This window comes from Lutra lutra, chromosome 1, assembly GCF_902655055.1.
Source record: "Lutra lutra chromosome 1, mLutLut1.2, whole genome shotgun sequence".
In the NCBI taxonomy this organism is placed as follows: domain Eukaryota; kingdom Metazoa; phylum Chordata; class Mammalia; order Carnivora; family Mustelidae; genus Lutra; species Lutra lutra.
Genome location: NC_062278.1, coordinates 5,160,797 through 5,179,220, shown reverse-complemented (window position 1 = coordinate 5,179,220; position 18,424 = coordinate 5,160,797). Strand labels below are relative to the sequence as shown.

Genomic DNA, 18,424 nt, shown 5'->3' with positions numbered 1-18,424 from the left:
GGAGGCCCAGGTGAGAGTCAATGTTGTGGCTCAAGTCTAAAGGCAGCCTAGAGGTAGAATTCCTTCTTCCTGTAGAAAACTATTTTCCTCTAAAGGTTTTCAATGGATTGGGTAAGCCTATTCACACTATAGAAGGAAATCTGCTTTACTCAAAGACTATGAATTTCAATGACAATCACATTTAAGAAATACCTTCACAGCCACATCTCTACTCATGTTTGACTGCACAATGGGGCACCATGGCCCAGTCAAACAGACATGTAGCATTAATCATCAAAGTCTACCCCTTGCCAATGGCACCCACACATTTCCTTAAACCATACTTCATCTGCAAATAAAGGTGATAGCAAGGTCATACTTTCACCTAACATGATGCAGCTATCCTGTATGAGAGCAAAAACACTAATCCCTCCCCTCAAAGAGGATGCAAAGACAAGTCAGGAAGCATTAATTTTCTTAATGGTCATGCATGTCCCTAACATGGCCAAGGCAAGTCATTACTGACAGCATGGTGTGATGACAGTGACGACAAGCAGGGTACTGTGTACTCACTAGTGCAATTTAAAGACAAGGGATGCCCCCTTCTCCTCGTTTTCTTCACAGGGGATGCACCCTCCCCTTGGTGCTGATCACTTTTTACCTAAAAGTGCCTTTCTCTCCTCTGTACCATCCAGAACAAATGGCTACAGACTCAGAACCCGAGGGACATTCTGATTTGACCTGTTTCCATTTCCCAGCAAGGTCTCATTCAGTATAAAATCTATAATGAGCCACAGAAGATGGGGCTTTTGTGTTGCATCTCTGGGGGAAAATACTGTTCTCTAGTAGAACTCAACAGTATGCAAAATGTGCAGAAGGGACATATGTTCTGCAACCTCCCCCTCAGGGTCTTCTGTGGTCCAGCCGCAGCTCTCCCGCTCCCTCTGTCCTGCATGTTTCACAGCGGAAGCGGTGGTAGAAACCTATGACCCAGGGCCCAGAATACGCTATTCTCAATGCACGTGAACCCATGAAATTGTTTCCATGCTGAATGTCCAATAAGAGATAAGCCAATTGCGCAGTGAAACCTGATGCACCATTAGAAAGAATAAACAGGAACTATGTGTATCTATCTAGAAAGACAATTAGGATAGGTTATCAACTAAAAAAAAAAAAAATCAACCAGAATATGTTGTGTACTTTCATTTTTTTTTAAAGGAGAAACTGACAGATACAGATACACCCACTACGAGAAATAACAGAAGAGGCTGTCCCATTAACCTGTACTGCAGTGCCACATCCTTGTCGCTCTGTAAGGGCTTTATCACCTCTTCCTTGAACTCTGCTCTTTCTCCCAGCAGCATCACTGAAGGAACACACCATGTTTTTCTTCTGCCTCAGGGCCTTTGCACCGGCTATGCCTTCTTCCTGGAATGCATACAACTTCTTCCCTATTCAGTTAAGAGTCCATGTTGAGCAAATACAGAAGCTAAGTAATAAGTAGAAAACAAGATTGGGACTTCCCAGTAAAGACCAGATCCGACCAGACCAGTGATGAGAATCAGGTCATGACAACAGGAAGTCGTGCCTCTGGCCCCTAAGCTAAGTGTTCTCTCCATTTCCTAAGAGAAAAGACTAAAATTAGAATCTGATGCATTACATATATCTTATCATTCTCTTTAGAGAGAACAAGAGTATTGAGACAGCTGTTGTTGACCAATGTGTCTGCCTTATGTATAAAATCATGTACGGTCCTTTGGTGTATATTATACAACACTGACAATTACAGTTTTGCTCTGGGGCCCAGAATGAGCTAAAAAATCAGAGGAGGGTCTTTTTGGCCTATGTATATATAGGCTGTCCTCCTCCATAATGGGCCTTAAAGTCAGCAGATAAGTGGGCAGGTGCACATGGGACTACCTAGCTTGAGGTGCTAGAATCAAATGTTGAAGCATGTGGGGACTTAAATATATTTAAATAGGTGGGGAAATAGTACATTTGAAGGCCAACGGCCAACCTGGCTCCTTGTTTCAGCTGTAGTGGAACTGCAAAGAGCAGATGGCTGGTCACTGCCCTGGTGGCCACAGGCATCCCGCCATGACCTACCACTGCATCACAAATGTTCATCAGCAAGCCTTCTCTGGGGTTGTTGCCTTTGGATGTGTCCTAACATGAGTAGTTCAGATTGTCCCTGCAGAGGGTCAAACCTGGAGTCCCCAAGAGAAAAGTGAGCATCGCAGCCCTGACATCATATTCTACATAGAATAAATTATCCGAGGGAAATCTCTAAGCCTCACCATCTACAAGTTTATGTCTGAGCACCTGTTCACAAGGTCCACGGAAAGTCAGATGATTCCTGAGCTCACTGCAGCTGAGCTTGCAAAAACAACAAACAAAACAAACAAACAAACAACAACAACAACAACAGCAAAACTGGCCTGTACCCTTGGGGACATCCTGGAGCTGACTTTCTTTAGGTGTAACTAAACAAAATTATCCAATATCTGCTGCATCCTTTTTGAGATGAATTGGATTAAAACCATTGAGGTGGGAGCAATGATTCAGAGAAATGAGGAAGAAAAAGTAGCCCCTGACGTCCAGGGGTTGTCTGGGCGCTCCCAGGTGGGCCTCCGTGTTCTCTTGCTGAGAGTAAACGATTTCACACAATGCCGGCACCGGACCAGACCTCTCTGTGGCTGAGATGGATCAAGATAAAACACACCCGCCCCATCATGTCTGAACACAGGCAAGAGCATGAACGTTGCCCAAATAAACCACAGCATGACTAAATATCCACTATTCTGACTACTGTGAGTGGCTGCCGCATCTTTCTAAGCTTTGGTCTGGGCCCACCCCTCCCTGAGTATAGAAAACCTTCATGAGAATGCCGGATCCAGGAATTGCCCCCTTTCTGGATAACATCCAATCTAGTGCCAAGCTCTGCTTCCCTGATCCTTTGCCCAAATCACCTCACACAGACCCAGCCACATAATGTACCTTTTCCAGCACCACCTTATGGAGACCCCCCACTGGCACCCCATGGTGTGCTTTCTCCCTTATGTCAACAATACACCCAACATGTTCCACTACCAGTGTGGCTGATTCGGTCTGGCTTCAGGGCATCGACAGAAAGGAGGTGGGAGGGAAGAGGTCTGGGGATCCAGCTCGGACGCTTGAGTGTCTCCCTGGCACATGGCAGGAACTCAGCAAATGTTTGTTAAGTGAATGAGAGACCTAAGCAATGGCTTTTACTATACAGGTAACAAGGGAAGCCAAAATATAGATACAGAATAGCATATAGACTTCAAAATTCTGTTTGGGAAAAATAATAAAATATGTCTGGGTCCCAAATGGAAAAAAAAAATGTGCGTCTCCAGTAAGGGACCTATACCTAGAGAAAAAGGAGGGCAGTCCCAAGTTTCTGCTTGTGAGGCCTCAATATTTTACAGATGTGGGTTCCTCACCCCATGGAAAGATAAACACGAGGGCAGAACAGAGACAATTTCAAGTAACGGCGAAGGGAAAGGGCTGGAAGTGGAGGGGTCAGAGAGAGGAAGGGCTGGTACTATCACACATTTCACATGTTATTAAGATATGATTATTTAACCAAGGGACATGGGTGTGGACATTTAAAAAAAAAAAAAAAGGCAGGGCGCCTGGGTGGCTCAGTGGGTTAAGCTGCTGCCTTCAGCTCAGGTTCATGATCTCAGGGTCCTGGGATCGAGTCCCACATCGGGTTCTCTGCTCGGCAGAGATCCTGCTTCCCTCTCTCTCTCTCTGCCTGCCTCTCCATCTACTTGTGATCTCTCCCTGTCAAATAAATAAATAAAATCTTAAAAAATAATAATAATAATAAAAAAGCAAAGCTCAGGGTGCCTGGGTGGCAGTCAATTAAGCGTCTGACTCTTGGTTTCAGCTCAGGTCATGATCTCAGGGTCCTGAGATCAAGGCCCACATCAGGCTTTCAGCTCAGTGTGCAGTCTGCTTGAGACTCTCTCTCTCTCTCTGCCCCTCTCCCATTTCATGGTCTCTCCCTCTTTAAAATAAGTAAAGAAATCTTTATTTTTTAAAAATGCAAAACTCGGGGTGCCTAGGTGGCTCAGTGGGTTAAATCCTCTGCCTTCGGCTCAGGTCATGATCCCAGGGTCCTGGGATCAAGGCCCGCATCGGGCTCTCTGCTCAGCAGAGAGCCTGCTTCCTCCTCTCTCTCTGCCTGCCTCTCTGCCTACTTGTGATCTCTGTCAAATAAATAAATAAAATCTTTAAAAAAAAATGCAAAACTCTATGCACAAGTATCCACGAGCATTTAGGATATCAGCATAATAGCTTCCACTAATTAGGAGTCCATCCTCACTCATTCTGTAGACACCCTACTGTGAAAATATTCTATCAACAAACGCTGACAGCTCTGGATAGTGCACACAGTGATCTCCATCTTATAGATAAGGAACCTGGGCCTTGGAACGCTTGGGGAACTTGCCCAAGTTTACGTAACTAAGAAGTAGTAGAACTGGGATTTGAAACCAGATTGTCTAGTTTCAAAACCCAGACTCTGAACACCTCATATGCAGAATTTTTAAAAAAAATATACCTTTATTGAGGCTCGATTCACATACGAAATGCACACTTTAAAACATGAGTTTCATGATATGTGAATTATATCTCAATAAAAGTATAAATTTAAAAAAATCCCAGGATACCTAACAACTTCTCATTGGCCTGCATAATAGTTCTGAAGAGTCTGGGTTTTGAAATTAGATAAATTAGAAATTCAGCAAGGAAACAGAATATATATTTAAAAAGGAACTAAATAAAGCCCAAGAACTGAAGAGTACACTAACTAAAATGAGAACTTTAGTTCATGGGCTTCATATATACTGGAGACAGCTGGAGAAAGAGTTAGTAATGATAAAATAGATTTAAAAATGGGCAGTCTGGGGGTGCCTAGATGGTACAGTCAGTTAAGCACCCAGCTCTTGGTTTCAGCTCAAGTCATGATCGCAGGGTCATGAGATCGAGCCCAGCATCAGGCTCAGCACAGAGTCTGCTTAAGATTCTCTCTCTCTCCCTCTCCCTCTGCCCCTCCTCCACCCCCAAATAAATCTTTTTTTAAAAAAAAAAGCAATGTGATGACAGAAGGAAAAGACTGAAGAAAAATGATTTAAGTATCAGAAAACTTAGTCCTGGGCCAATACCAAGTGGACTAACACATGCGTCCTAGAATGGCAGCCAAGAGAGAATAAAACAACAAAAAATTATGTGAAGAAATAATGGCTGAAACCTTCTCAGGTTTAAAGATCTCAGGTTTAAAGCAAATCTTTAAACCACATTAACATAAACACAAAGGAAACAACATACAGGTACATGACAGACTTTGAAATCCCAAGAGAATGAAAACCTTAAAAGCAGCCAGAGAAAAAGGACCCATCAAGTGTAGGAGGGGTCACCCTGAATTGACACAAATTCAAATTCTTAGAGAACCGAAGAATAGTTCTCCAACTGGTCCTCTAGTCAGGGGCTTCTATCAATCAGGGACAAGGCATATTGGTTTAGGACCCGTTTATAGGAGATCTAGTGAGTTTTTAAATCCATCCCACGGTTAATTTCCCCAGTTCCAGAATGTGGCACTTGGTAACAGCAGAATGCCCACATGGTTCTCAAACTGTTGAGTTAGGACTATTATGCTAGGAAAGGCCGAGTGGAAGCTAGGAGAGTAGAGTAAACCAAAAATAAAACCACATTCCTGGAAGGACTGGAGAGATTAGCACATTGGGGACATAGGTGGTGGTGGGAGGTGGAGATGGAGCATAGCAGGAGAGCTAGTAACCGAGGAGGGTCCCAATAAGGAGCCATGGGCTCAGTTCAACCTGGGGGCTGGAGGGATCCTTCTGGGTTTCTATTAGGCAGCCTTTCTAAACAAAGGCCAAGAGAAGCAGAATCCAGGCAAATCCTTGAGCCCCGGGGCAGACGCATTTCCTCCAGTCTCCTGGGACTGCAACAGGCCTGCCACCCTCTCTGCTGGCTGCTTCTCTTGCCTCCCTGTGAGCCTCCCATTAAGTCAGATGCAACTGAGGTATTTGAGTGTGTCAGAATCAGACAATACTTGTGTTTATAACGGATTAAAGCTGTCATTGTTATAACACTTTTCCTCTGCTCAAAATTCTTCAAAAGTGTCTCATCATCATTGAAATTAAGCTCAAAGTCTGACCATGGGTCTAGCCTCTGCCTAGCTCTCTTAGTCTCATTGTATACCTTGTGCTCCAAGTACATGGACTCCTTGGGGATCCTCAAATGTTACCAGTTTCTACTGGAACCTTTGCACTTGCTATTCCATTTGCCTGGAATGCTCTCTCCAATCATAGGCACACCTTATTTCCTCCGTTCATTCTGTTCTCTGCTGCACATTATGTTGTATACCTGCATGCCTGCCATTTTCTCCATGGCAATGTATTTTCCATGATAGTAATCTAGTTCTGTCTTGTTCACTCAGTACACAGCATATAGGACAGTCCTGGATGCTAGTGGGAGCTCAGTGGGTACTGCTGACTGGACAAGTGGACAGATATGACAAAGGACAGCCAGAGGACAAAAGGAGGCAGCTAGGAAGTGACCCCATGACCAGAGACCAGATGGGAATGCAAGTGTCTCAGTGGGTAACTGCATGGGGGGTGACAGCTAACTGAAGACTCAGAACACTGATGCCAACACCCACAGAAGGCCGTGGGGGAGGAAGGATCTTAAATCAACTGAGAAACCCTGAAATAGCTGAGATTACCCCTACAAGGCAAAAAGAACTTTTCTGCTGCTGGGTAGAAAGGAGTCTCCAAACAGGAGGAGGAGAAAGAAGAAGCAAATAAGTAAAAGAGAAAAGTACACTTTCTTTTCCTCAGAGGAGTGCCAACCATTCCAAGAAACATTTTTAAAAGTGCTGTTTGTAGTTGCCATTCTCTTTCCACCAGGCACTGGCCTCCTGTCTTTGGGACAGCAGGTGTTCCTCAGGCCTACACATTGTCATTGACCCTCAAATGCCATTCCTCCCCCAGACCTGTCCTACCCCAACCTAAAGCACCATGCTTTACGAATCCTTTTAATAGTTCCTCAACCCAAAGAAGGCTCCTCATTCCTTCAGAGATGTTCATTTCAGGCTGAATTAATTCCCGTGAATTGTTGATGATACTCTCCCTTACCTATTTCACTGGGATGTCTCCAGCTGCAAATGAGAAAACCCTGACCCACATTGTTTAGATGAAAGGCAACCAAGTAATTGGTCTTCTCATTCAACTATGAATTTGGAGGTGGAAGATTCTAGAAACAGTACGTTAGTGGTAAAACTCCACTTTTCTAGTTTTCTTGACTCTACCTTCCTCCGTGTATTGGTTTTATCCTCAGGATAATACCAAAATGGCTGCCATGGATCAAGATGCCCCTCCAGATAGGGTCGAGAATGAAAAGAAATGAGCATCTCTTATAGAGTCCCCTATTAAGAATAAGGAAATCTTTTTCAGAAGATCTCTCCTTACCTTTCATTGGCCAAAACTGGGTCTCATGTGCATCCTGAAATCAATTACCTACAAAGGGAATAGGCTACTCCTGGGTTTTTCAGACTAGAATTCACACCCACTGGCTTAGACAGATTAGGATTCACCTGCTGCAGTAGGTGTAGTGAGCGTGAGCTCCCCTCAAACACAAGACTTCCTGAAGATCTCTGTTATCACTGAGTACATTAGTGTTCTAGGCTTGCCATAGCAAAGCACCACTAACTGGGTGGCTTAAAAATGACAGATATGGGAGGGGGGTTGGGAGAGGGGAGGTGGGGTTATGGATATTGGGGAGGGTATGTGCTATGGTGAGTGCTGTGAAGTGTGTAAACCTGCCGATTCACAGACCTGTACCCCTGGGGATAAAAATATATGTTTATAAAAAATAAAATTTAAAATAAATAAATAAATAAATAAACAATATTTAGAATCTAAAAAAAAAAAAAATGACAGAAATTTATTCTATCAGGGTTTGGGAAGCCCAAAATCTGAAATCAAGGTGTTGGAGGGTTGTTCTCCCTCTGAAGACTCTAGGGCAGTGTCCTTCCTTACCCCTTCCAGTTTCCCTTCGCTTGTGGCAGCATCACTCCTATCTCTTCTTGTCTTCACGTGACCATGTTCGGTCTGTGTCTGTGTCCAAATTTCTTCTTTATGTAGGGATATCAGTCATACTAGATTAAAGGCCTCTTCATTCCAATAAAATCTCATCTAAACTAATTTCATCTGCAAAGACTTTATTTCCCAATAAGGTCACATCCTAAGACAATGGGGGTCAGGATTTCAGTATATGAATTTGGGGGCATACAGTGCAACAATTAACACTGAGAGACAATACAGGGAGATTGAAACCGGAGTTGGCAACAAATTATAGCCTCTTGGTCTGTCTTCCCAATTTACAAATTCCTTATTGACCCCAAAAAATCTTCCACTGGTAGAATTTCATAAGTCCTTTTTTTTTTTTTAAATTTTATTTATTTATTTGACAGAGAGAAATCACAAGTAGGCAGAGAGGCAGGCAGAGAGAGAGGAGGAAGCAGGCTCCCTGCTGAGCAGAAAGCCCGACGTGGGGCTCGAACCCAGGACCAGGGATCATGACCTGAGCCGAAGGCAGCAGCTTAACCTACTGAGCCACCCAGGCGCCCCAACTGGTAGAATTTCAGACTCATTTAAACAGTGAAATGCAAGTGTTAGGTGGAATACAAAATGCTCTACCTGGAAGCAGTCACCACCCATAGAGGGTCTTCTACCAGCTGACATTGCCCACACCCCCCAAGTTTCCATTCTTACTTTCCCATGCTTCTTCTCATCCTCTAGATGGGAATGCTAGACATCTCCATGGAAACTGCAGATATGTTTGGCACTTGGACTTCAGAGGGGAAAGGGCGAGGGATATGAGTGTGAGCGTATGTGTGGGATAAGTTGGAGTGGGGGCCAGTGGATGCTGAAGTCATGAAAATGTGTCGACTGGGGGTTTTTGAATCAGGGACCCCTGATATTCTATCACAGCACTAATTTGTCTTATTGGTGGGGAGTAGTAGACTGGAATTCAGGAATGAGGGTGCTAACTGTGACAACAGCACTAACATCAACCACAAAAGTGGCCGCCATTGCTCTGCTTCAACCAGACGTGAGGAATTTTGCCGAGTGTTTTGCTGATGGCTCATGCCAGCCTTACAAGGACCCTACAAGAGACGTATGCTTGCTGTCTTTGGTCTAGGGAGGCTCAGTGAGAGGATGAGTCACTTGTCCCGGGTAAGGCAGCTGGGAAGGGGTGGAGCCCAGGCAGTGTGTGTCTGGAGCCTAATTGACAACCAGAGTTAACTCACTCTGATTCATTTACATCACGTAGGGTGTAAGGCCACAGTAAGTGTGGTCATGAAGCAAAGGCAGTGCAATATCAAAACCTATTTTTCAATGGGACCCAGTCTTTTTCCTGACTCGTGGTTGCTGACTCCTCCTTAGGCCCCTATAAACTCTCGTCGTGAGCCTGGTTGCTCGCAGTCCAGTGCTCTGTGAGGGACTGCTAGGAAAACACACAAGGTCATCCAGGGTGAGACTTTCCAGAACAGTAGTTCTTGATGCTTTGTATCATGGATCCTTCTGAGGATATCAGGAAGGTCACAGTGTTTCCTCTTAGAAAAAAGCATATATTTTTGCACATGATATCTAGGGGTCCCAGAACCCTCTTGGGATTAGCCACAGCCTACAAGAGCCCATGAGTCAAAGCTTGATTTAGAAGCTCCTGAATTAAAATATTGGGGAAAACAGCATGGACTAAGACCCACTCCATTATCTTGGCAATTTAAGAAATTTTTAAAAAAATGTAGTTTAGTAATACTCCATATTCAATCTCTCCTTTCCCTTCCTCTGTGAAGTTGTCCACAGACAAAACAAGCCTTCATCTTGTTCTTAAAGGAAAGGGTGTCCTGTCAGAGTGACTGTGAGAAGATCAGAGAGGATTCTGTGGCACTGATTAAGGCCATCACAGCTTCATGGAGGGACAACTGGGACCATGCTCCTTCCTTCTAGGCATCTCACAGAGCAATCACCAGGACTAGAGGAGATTTTTATATAGAAATCTAGGTATAAGGCAAAGATCTGTGTGTCTTGGGGACAGAGTGTAAAGACAGGAAGTCATGGAGATTGAGTGGAATATCCAGGAGTAGAAAAGGATTCTCAGAGGCAGGGGTAGATTAATGAATGCCAACTCCAGTATCTTCCTGGCAATGGCAGAAATGAGTGGCCTGAGGTCCCACCACATTACCAAGGTTTGTCCAGGAATGGCCAAGCTTCTGAAGACTGACCAGAGCTGATGTGAGCTGGTGGGTGTACACGCAGAGCAAGACCCAAGTGCCTGATTCTGCCCCGCACCAAGGGACCTGCCCAGGATGAGCCTGGCAGAGGGAGGCCTGGGGACCAAGGCCCCCTGGAGCCTGAGGGTCAGCTCTGGGAGGCAGGGGTGTTCACTGGGTTCTGAGAGTAACCAGCTCTCCAGGGAAGCTCCTGCTCCTGTTCGATAAGGGATGCTCTTTTTCTGCTGCATGCAGAGACCGAAGAGGAGCCCAATGTGCACTGAGGCCTCAGAGCCATGCAGAAGTCAGTACTCCTGGGAGCGTGCTGGCCTGCAGGCAGAAAGCTGTAGAGGAGGGTGCAATTTTGGTACCTGGGAGAAACATGAGGGACCCAGTGTTTGGGGCAGCTCTTTTCTTACCACAGAGACAAGATGCCCCAGATCTCACATGGTCTGGGTGTGGAGGGAAGAGGCTTTGCCGTCCCCAGTGGGCCTGGGGTCAGGTCTGCGGCATTGTCACCAGAGGCCAAATAGAGAGAGGATCCTGGTCCCTCTGTCTTTTCTGGCAAAGTCCTTAATAATGTCTGATGCTTTGAGTCCCTATTCTGGGGATGAGTTTTGGTAAAAGCTAAACTATAATTGAGATGATAGTGAAGAATCAGAAACAGCAAGACCAACAAAGTTGAAAGGATTTGCTCTGCTTATCTTTCTATCCCACTGATTGCTGTCCCTGACTGTTCATCCCCCACGTGATTGCCTCATCTCTGCCCACAGACTCCTCCTCACATCTGATTTCAAAAAATGTGTGTGCGTGTTGGGGTGGCAGAAGGTTCACTGTGCAAACTATTGCAGGAGGCTCAGCCTGTACGGTTCCCCACAGGCCCTCTGAGCCCTCGACAGAATGCCCAGGAGACAGAGAGTTCTGCTCTGTAAAATGTGTGTAAAACCCAGCACCAGCCATCCTGGGAATCCAGACTTCTCATCTGAGAACCTCCCTTCACTTCCTGACATCGCTTAACCAGGCAGAAAGTTCTCACCTTTTAAATTCAGAAAAACTTGCAGCTTACGTTTTTATATGACTTATAGAAATGAGAGAGTACTTCACATTTTTATTTAAATAGTGAAATTTCCTTTCTTTCAAAACTTTTTTTTTCAGTTTGAAATCCCCAAACTTTTTGAAGTCAACTGTGCACTGTGCACAAACTTCAAAAAGTCAAACTTTTTGATGATTTGTCAACAACTGCAGTTAGGGAAAAGACACTGGCTGTCAGAGTTTCGAGAGACACCACTCCTGGGGGTCAACATCACACGGACAGTGAAAATACCTGCCCTTGGCTCTTGGAGGTCATCTTCCCTCTTCCTTCTTCCTACCCTACAACCTTTTAATGTTCTTCTTCAGAGTGACTTTCTGGAAATGTGCCAGTGCACAGCACCATCGGCCTCTATGTTTTCTCTTTCTCTCTGAACAACAGGATCACCTACTATTTTATTTGTGCCTGCTGGCATATGCAGGCAGAGTACTTTCTGTGTTTTGCTGTATCTTCACAGATGTTATTCCATTTAATTTTCATAATAACCCCCTGAGGAAGGTGTGATTATTCCTATTTTACAGGCTCAGAGAAGTAAAGCAAATTGTCCAAGATCACTCATGAGAAATGGAGAATGGGAAGAAGAACCAGACTGCTTTGGGGGTGCAAACCCAGAGGTGTCTGGGGTCCCTATTGATTACACCATGTTTCTTTCTTTTTTTTTTTAAATATTTTATTTACTTATTTATTTGACAGAGAGAGAGAGATCACAAGTAGACAGAGAGGCAGGCAGAGAGAGAGAAGGAAGTAGGCTCCCTGCTGAGCAGAGAGCCTGATGCGGGGCTCGATCCCAGGACCCCGAGATCATGACCTCAGCCGAAGGCAGTGGCCCAACCCACTGAGCCACCCAAGCACCCTGATTACACCATGTTTCACCCCTCCATGTCCACCACACACAGACTTTGAGGACTTTAGTCCTCAAATTTTGGCCCAGAACAAATTTTGGCCCTGTTTATCCCCAACAAGGTTTTCATTTAGGGGCTACTGCTTGAAGGGAGTCAAAATAGTGATTACCACCTCAAAGTAGACTTGTTACCAGTTTTATGTGATAAATTCCAACAATACTGAGAAATTTAGAGTCTGAAAGATTGTAGTCAACCGTTTGGGGAAAAGGGGAGAAAATTTCATCCCTTCTTTAGTGATTCCAGACAATGGTTTCGCAGGGGTTGGCCAGTTGTGTCTCTGTTAGTGTGTCGTTCCTGTCCTGCTACAGTTTCAAAGGGTAGTTAGTTCATTTGGGATTATTTTTCTGTGTCTGCATGGAATACTGAGTGTGTGTGTGTGTGTGTGTGTGTGTGTGTGTGTGTGTATGTGCACATGACTTGGGTACATGACATTTTTAAGGCCATATTCAGAGATTAAAAGAAGGGATGCCTCAGTGGCTCAGTCGGTTGAGCATCTGATTCTTGGTTTTGGCTCAGGTCATGATCTCAGGGTTGTGGGATCCAGCCCTTGCAGTGGGCTCCACACTGGGCATGGAGCCTGTTTGATTCTCTCTCTACCCCTGCCCCATGCTGGCTCACTCTCTCTCTTTCTCAAAAAAAGAGAGAGATTAAAACAAAGGATGATGGGATGATGCTCTTCCTCTTCTTGCTTCTACCTGGAAGCCATCTGGGTCTGGTGGATGCACACGTGCTTGTGGGTGCATGTCTCCATGTTAGCACACCCCTTCTCTCTTCCATAGAAGTCACAGTAAAACAGTAAAGAATGCACCTGATGAAAGCCTGGTAGTGCCAGATAAGAAGGGTCTAGAACCTGCCTTCCTGCAGTGTCAGGTATAATCCTCTTCCCACCCAGAGAGACGTAAAATCAGCGGGCTGTGCTCTGTGCTCCAACGTCCTTTCTGTTTTCTTAGTAAACCAGCTGTACACCAAGCAGCAGGCCTCCCAATGCTACATGTGTTGCCTCCATGCATTTGTTTTAATCCATTTAATAGTCTTCTCAAACACACACACAAAGGCTCACCCCTTGTTTGTTGTTGTTGTTGTTTTCACAGTATCATTTGAGAAACAGACCTACTTACTGGATATCTCCTGTGTCTGTGCTTTGATATCTCTTTCTTAAGTTTTTTTTTTAAACTTTTCAGAATTTAAATATTATGATTATAAAAAGTTAAAAATACCAGGCATTGAAGCTGAACTAATTTATAAAATCACCAAGGGCTATAAAAAACTGGTAAAATTAACTGTGACATAAATGCACCTCTCTGCTAATAGATAGTGTGGTTTGAGAGAATCTGAATCTGGCCAACTCTAAGAACCACTTCCCTTAGATGTGTGCTCACTTTAAAAATTTCCCTGTCTAACCCACTCCAGGGACGAGGTACAACATTCAGACAGAGCTCCGATAGGTAAATGGGCAGTCTTGGGAGTTTTGTTTTTATGTACGTATGAATGTATATATTTTAAGTTGGCTCCACGCCCAGTGTGGAGCCCAACACAGCACTTGAACTCACAACCCTTAGACCAAGATGTGAGCTGAGACCAAGAGCCGGACGCTGCACCAGCTGTGCCACCCAGTGCCCTGCCTTAGGAATTTTAATTTTTTTCTATCTCCTCTCAGTTCCCTCTCCTTCATGCACCTGTGTCTACCCTCAGGGACTGTACCTGTTGAAATCCTCTGCATCTCTAGGACTGAACTTAAATGCTATGTGTTTTCCTTCTGCTGTTGTTGATCTTATATAAATATATATAATAATGCAATATACAAATATAAATCACACCCTTGTCTGCGTGCCTTCACATTCTCCACTTTTTCTAGCGCATTCTACTAGACAGGAATTGTACACATCCATTCCTGATCATCCTACCAACAAGAATGTTCACTAAGGGCAGAGAGACATCTTTGTGCCCCTCCCCTGCCAAACTCCACTACCAGCACCACAGGTGTGGAGAGAAGAAATATGGGGAAAATCAGATTCTGCATTTTTAAAATTCTACTCACTTGTAAAGATATTTTTCCCCATGAAGCTCTCCTTAATCTCCTCAAATGACAGTTCTATCCTTCTCTGAAAGGCCCATCTGTAACACATATCATATTATTCTCCATCTTGCATTAATATTAGTAAGCTCTACATTCTTCCTTGTTATCTCCTCTTCCAAAACCTAAGCTCTTTCATTCATGAGGGTAAAGCCCATGGATGATGTATTTACATCCTCCATATCTTGTATCCTTGTATCTATTAGAGCACAAATACATACTTATGGAAGGGGAAGATTTTTATGATTTTAAAATATATCAAAGTTACAAAATATAACCAAATTTATAAATCAAATATATTTGACTAAATATAACCAAATTACAAAATATATTTCTTTTATTGGGGAAAGATGGATCAGTATTGGTTCACATTGGTCCTCAGCTCTTGGTTTTCCTTAGTAGCTCATCAATTATTATTTTTTAATTATCATTTCAACTTTGGACTTAGATGTTCTAACCATTTGTCTTCAGATTCTTGCAAATCAGTTCTTCCAGAGTATAAATTTAGAATTCAAATTTATATACTGGACATCTATAAAACATATTTTAAAGAAAACCTATTTCAGAACTGTAATTTTTTGATGATATAAAAGTATAGCAAATAAATGAATTCTGGAACACTAAAAAGAAATTTTAAAAAAGTATATCAAATAAATAGCTTGATATTTTCATTGTTATGTTGGAAATAATAGACTAACTAGAATAAATTCTTACTGAAATAGGACAGAGACCAGTCTTTGTGCAACCAACTTAAATATATTACACACACACACACACACACACACACACACACCACTGAGTTTCACTTTTAAATTCGATCCCCCTTATAAGTGATATGGAAGAGGTCCTTTCCAGTCTATCCATAATACAATTAAAGTTAAAAAAGGGAAAGGCTGATCAAAGCCTTGTCAGGATGAAATCACAATTTATCCAACAGAAAATTATATACATGGACAAAGATCTAAGTCATTCGCTATAAATTAGATGCACAACCATTTGTTAAAAAGCAGCACTTAGTGAAAGTTGGCCCATTTTATGTCCTTTCTTTGATGGTTCAGTTACCAAAGTACAAAAATAATTTCATTATATGTTGCTTCCCCTATAAAATGGGTCAGCAACATGGACCCTAGGCAGGGTGTTACATGTGTCCATCTCATAGTTGTGTGTCTTTGGTAATGAGGTTTCTGGTTGCTTGATTTCATAAGGATCTTTAAAAGGAAACCTATGGCCAAGACAGCTTGCTAATGATAAATGCTTGGAAACAGACCGCCGAAAAGAGCACATATGACACCATGTGTTAGGTTCTTCTGCAATAAAATCAATAGAATAGGAATGTGGGTATTAAAGTCAGAGGCCCATTCACTTGTTGGGTTGCCCAGAGCCTGTACCCAAGGCCATGGGAACCAAGGGGGGAGGAACATGTGGCCCCAGACATGAGGACACATGGTCAGGCTATTACAACTGGCTGGATTTCTGCCCTCATCTTCAGTAGTGTTCCCAAGAGAGCAAAACCTCAAACCTCAGCTGGAGTGAACCAATGTTTTGTTTTGTTTCTAAACAAGTGGGATGGAGACAATGGCAAACTGAGGCACAGAAAGACCTATTTAGGTAAAACAAAGCATTCTTCTTTCTTACTTTTGACCGTGAGGTACATGGACTTGCTGACGTCCGCGCCCACATCGTTGCTGACCTTGCACAGGTAGTAGCCGCTGTCTTCCTCCACGACGTGCTTGATCAACAAGGACCCGTTGCTCAGGACCTGAATTCGGCCATTGAGGGCAATGGGTTGGAACTGGGGAACCCCAGCACCTGGAGGAGAAGGGAAAGGAGGGAGAATGATGCAATGTGATGCACAGTGAGCTCAAGTTCACCCAGATGAGTAATGAGAAGGGAGGGGAATTTACATCCAGAGGGCAGTCATGGGATCCACCATTTTTTCCCCCCAATGTGGACATCCCTGTTTGGAGAGAAACACATTTACTTCAAATGACACTATTTCAAACTCTGGGATAAAGAGAAAGAGACCTTACAGGTCATTTCTATACACACACACACACACACACACACACACACACACACACACACCAAATTTGATGAGTGTTAAGTAGCTGATAAATTATTCAAAGACATCGCCATGCAACAAGCACAGTGGTTGTCTCTCCTGAGACTAAATAGAAGCCTTGTGTCCCCAGGGAATTCATATGTGGGTAAACAAGGGATTAACCAGCTACATTGCTCCCCCCTGTGTGAGGGGCATTGGTTGGGACTAGGAGGGTATGATTTAAGCTTTGAAGGGCTGACAGAGTTTCTCTATTTTGCAGCCTGAGTCTGTGGATTTGGGGAGAGGGTGCAAGGGTGAGGACCAATTGCATGTTCTTGGAGAAAGCCCACAGCATGAGCCACACACATGCTCTAGAGAGGGCCTGCTGGTCTCTGTGGCCCCAGATCCTGTGTGGGAGCCGAGCACATGTGCCATCACCATACTACTTGTGCAGGAAACTTCAGCCTTTATATCCAGGGATGGAGAAGGAAGATACTTCCTCCTCTTGTCTCTACGCCAAACTGATCACTTACCTATTGGTATCCCTCAGCCCACAGTGACAGGGACTGTGGCTGTGCCTTCCCTTCCTTCATTTCTACACCTAGTGTCTCAGCCCCACCAAAGGGATGAGGGAAATCTGTACTGTATCAATGGGACACTTCAGACTGAATAAGAAGGACAAGCAGAATCCCTACAACAGGTGGTTTCTGCAAGGAGAACTGCTATAGAGGACATATGAAAACATGAACTTAAAAAAATAGAGTTCCCCGACGGCTAAGGATGGAGGAAGACACGAAAGAATGCCACTTTTGTTCTAACAACGAGAAAGAGAGGCTGTTAATCTACAAATCACTCTTCTCTGAGTAATTCAGAAGGTCATAGGTGAGTAGGTAAACTCAGTTGCAGAGAGTTAAAAGTCTGGCAAGGACGTGTGGGTCTATAAAGAACTGCATCTTTGGCACAGGGTGGGAGGCCAAGGACCTTGGCACGAAAGCAGACAGGAAATAAAGAACTGGAAGTAAGTGTGACCCACCATGGTCTCGACTTCTCTTTCATGCACCAGGGCCAGAATTGAATAAAATATGGACACACAAAAAAAGCAAGAAAAAAGGACCAGAGAGAAAAGTATCAACAGAATTCAGCATGGAGCTCTCTCAGACAGTGCTTTTATGGTAATTATGATTAATAATAAACAGGTGGGGGGTTCAGAAAGAATCCTAAAACTATTAAACTATGAAAGAGACAAAAATGATAAAAACAAAAACCACAGTATTAGATATGAAGAAATCCTTATACAAGCTAATCACTGGATTATACACAGCAGAGGAAAAAATTAGTGAATGTGAAGCTAGGTCAATGGAAAATACCCAAAGATAAAGAAAAAGTGCAAAAGAGTGAAAAATACAAAATGGATTGTCCTGGAGTTCTGAAACTATATCAAATCTTCTAACATTGAAAATTAGAGTCCCAAAAAGAGAAGAAGAAAAAAGGGCAGAAGAAATAAGACTTGAAATAAGAAGACTTGAATACCATTATTAATCAAGTTGATTTAACCAACATTTACAGAACTCTGTACCCCACAATAGCAGAAGACATACTGGTTTTGAGGGCACATTTGACACTTACCAAAATAGATGATATTGTTAGTCATATGCAAATGTCAATAGATGTTATGAGGTAAAAATAATACACGTTATGTTCTATTTCAGCAGCAAAACTAAAATTGAAACCAGTAACACAAATATATCTGGAAAAACACCCAAATATTTGAAAACTAAACAATGCATTTCTCAATAACTCATAAGTCAAAGAAGAAATTACTACAGTAATGAGAAAAATACATATATTTGGAGTTGAACAAAGATATAAAAACACCACAACAAAATTTGTGGGGTGCAGCTAAAAGTGATAGATGAAAGTTCGTAGTATTAAATTATTATATTAGAAAAGGAAGGAGAGCACAGATTAACTATCTAATCGTCCACCTTAAGAAGCTATTCTGAGAAGG

The 18,424-nt window shown here is 43.2% G+C and overlaps 1 protein-coding gene across 1 annotated transcript in view; it reads right to left on the bottom strand.

The window, feature by feature from the left end:
* Window positions 1-18,424, bottom strand: part of DSCAM (DS cell adhesion molecule) — a 780,684-nt gene that overhangs the window by 210,521 nt on the left and 551,739 nt on the right. Inside the window, exon 13 of the mRNA XM_047708625.1 lies at window positions 16,011-16,184. Coding sequence (XP_047564581.1) covers window positions 16,011-16,184 — 174 coding nt within the window. The remainder of the gene's footprint in view (window positions 1-16,010; window positions 16,185-18,424) is intronic.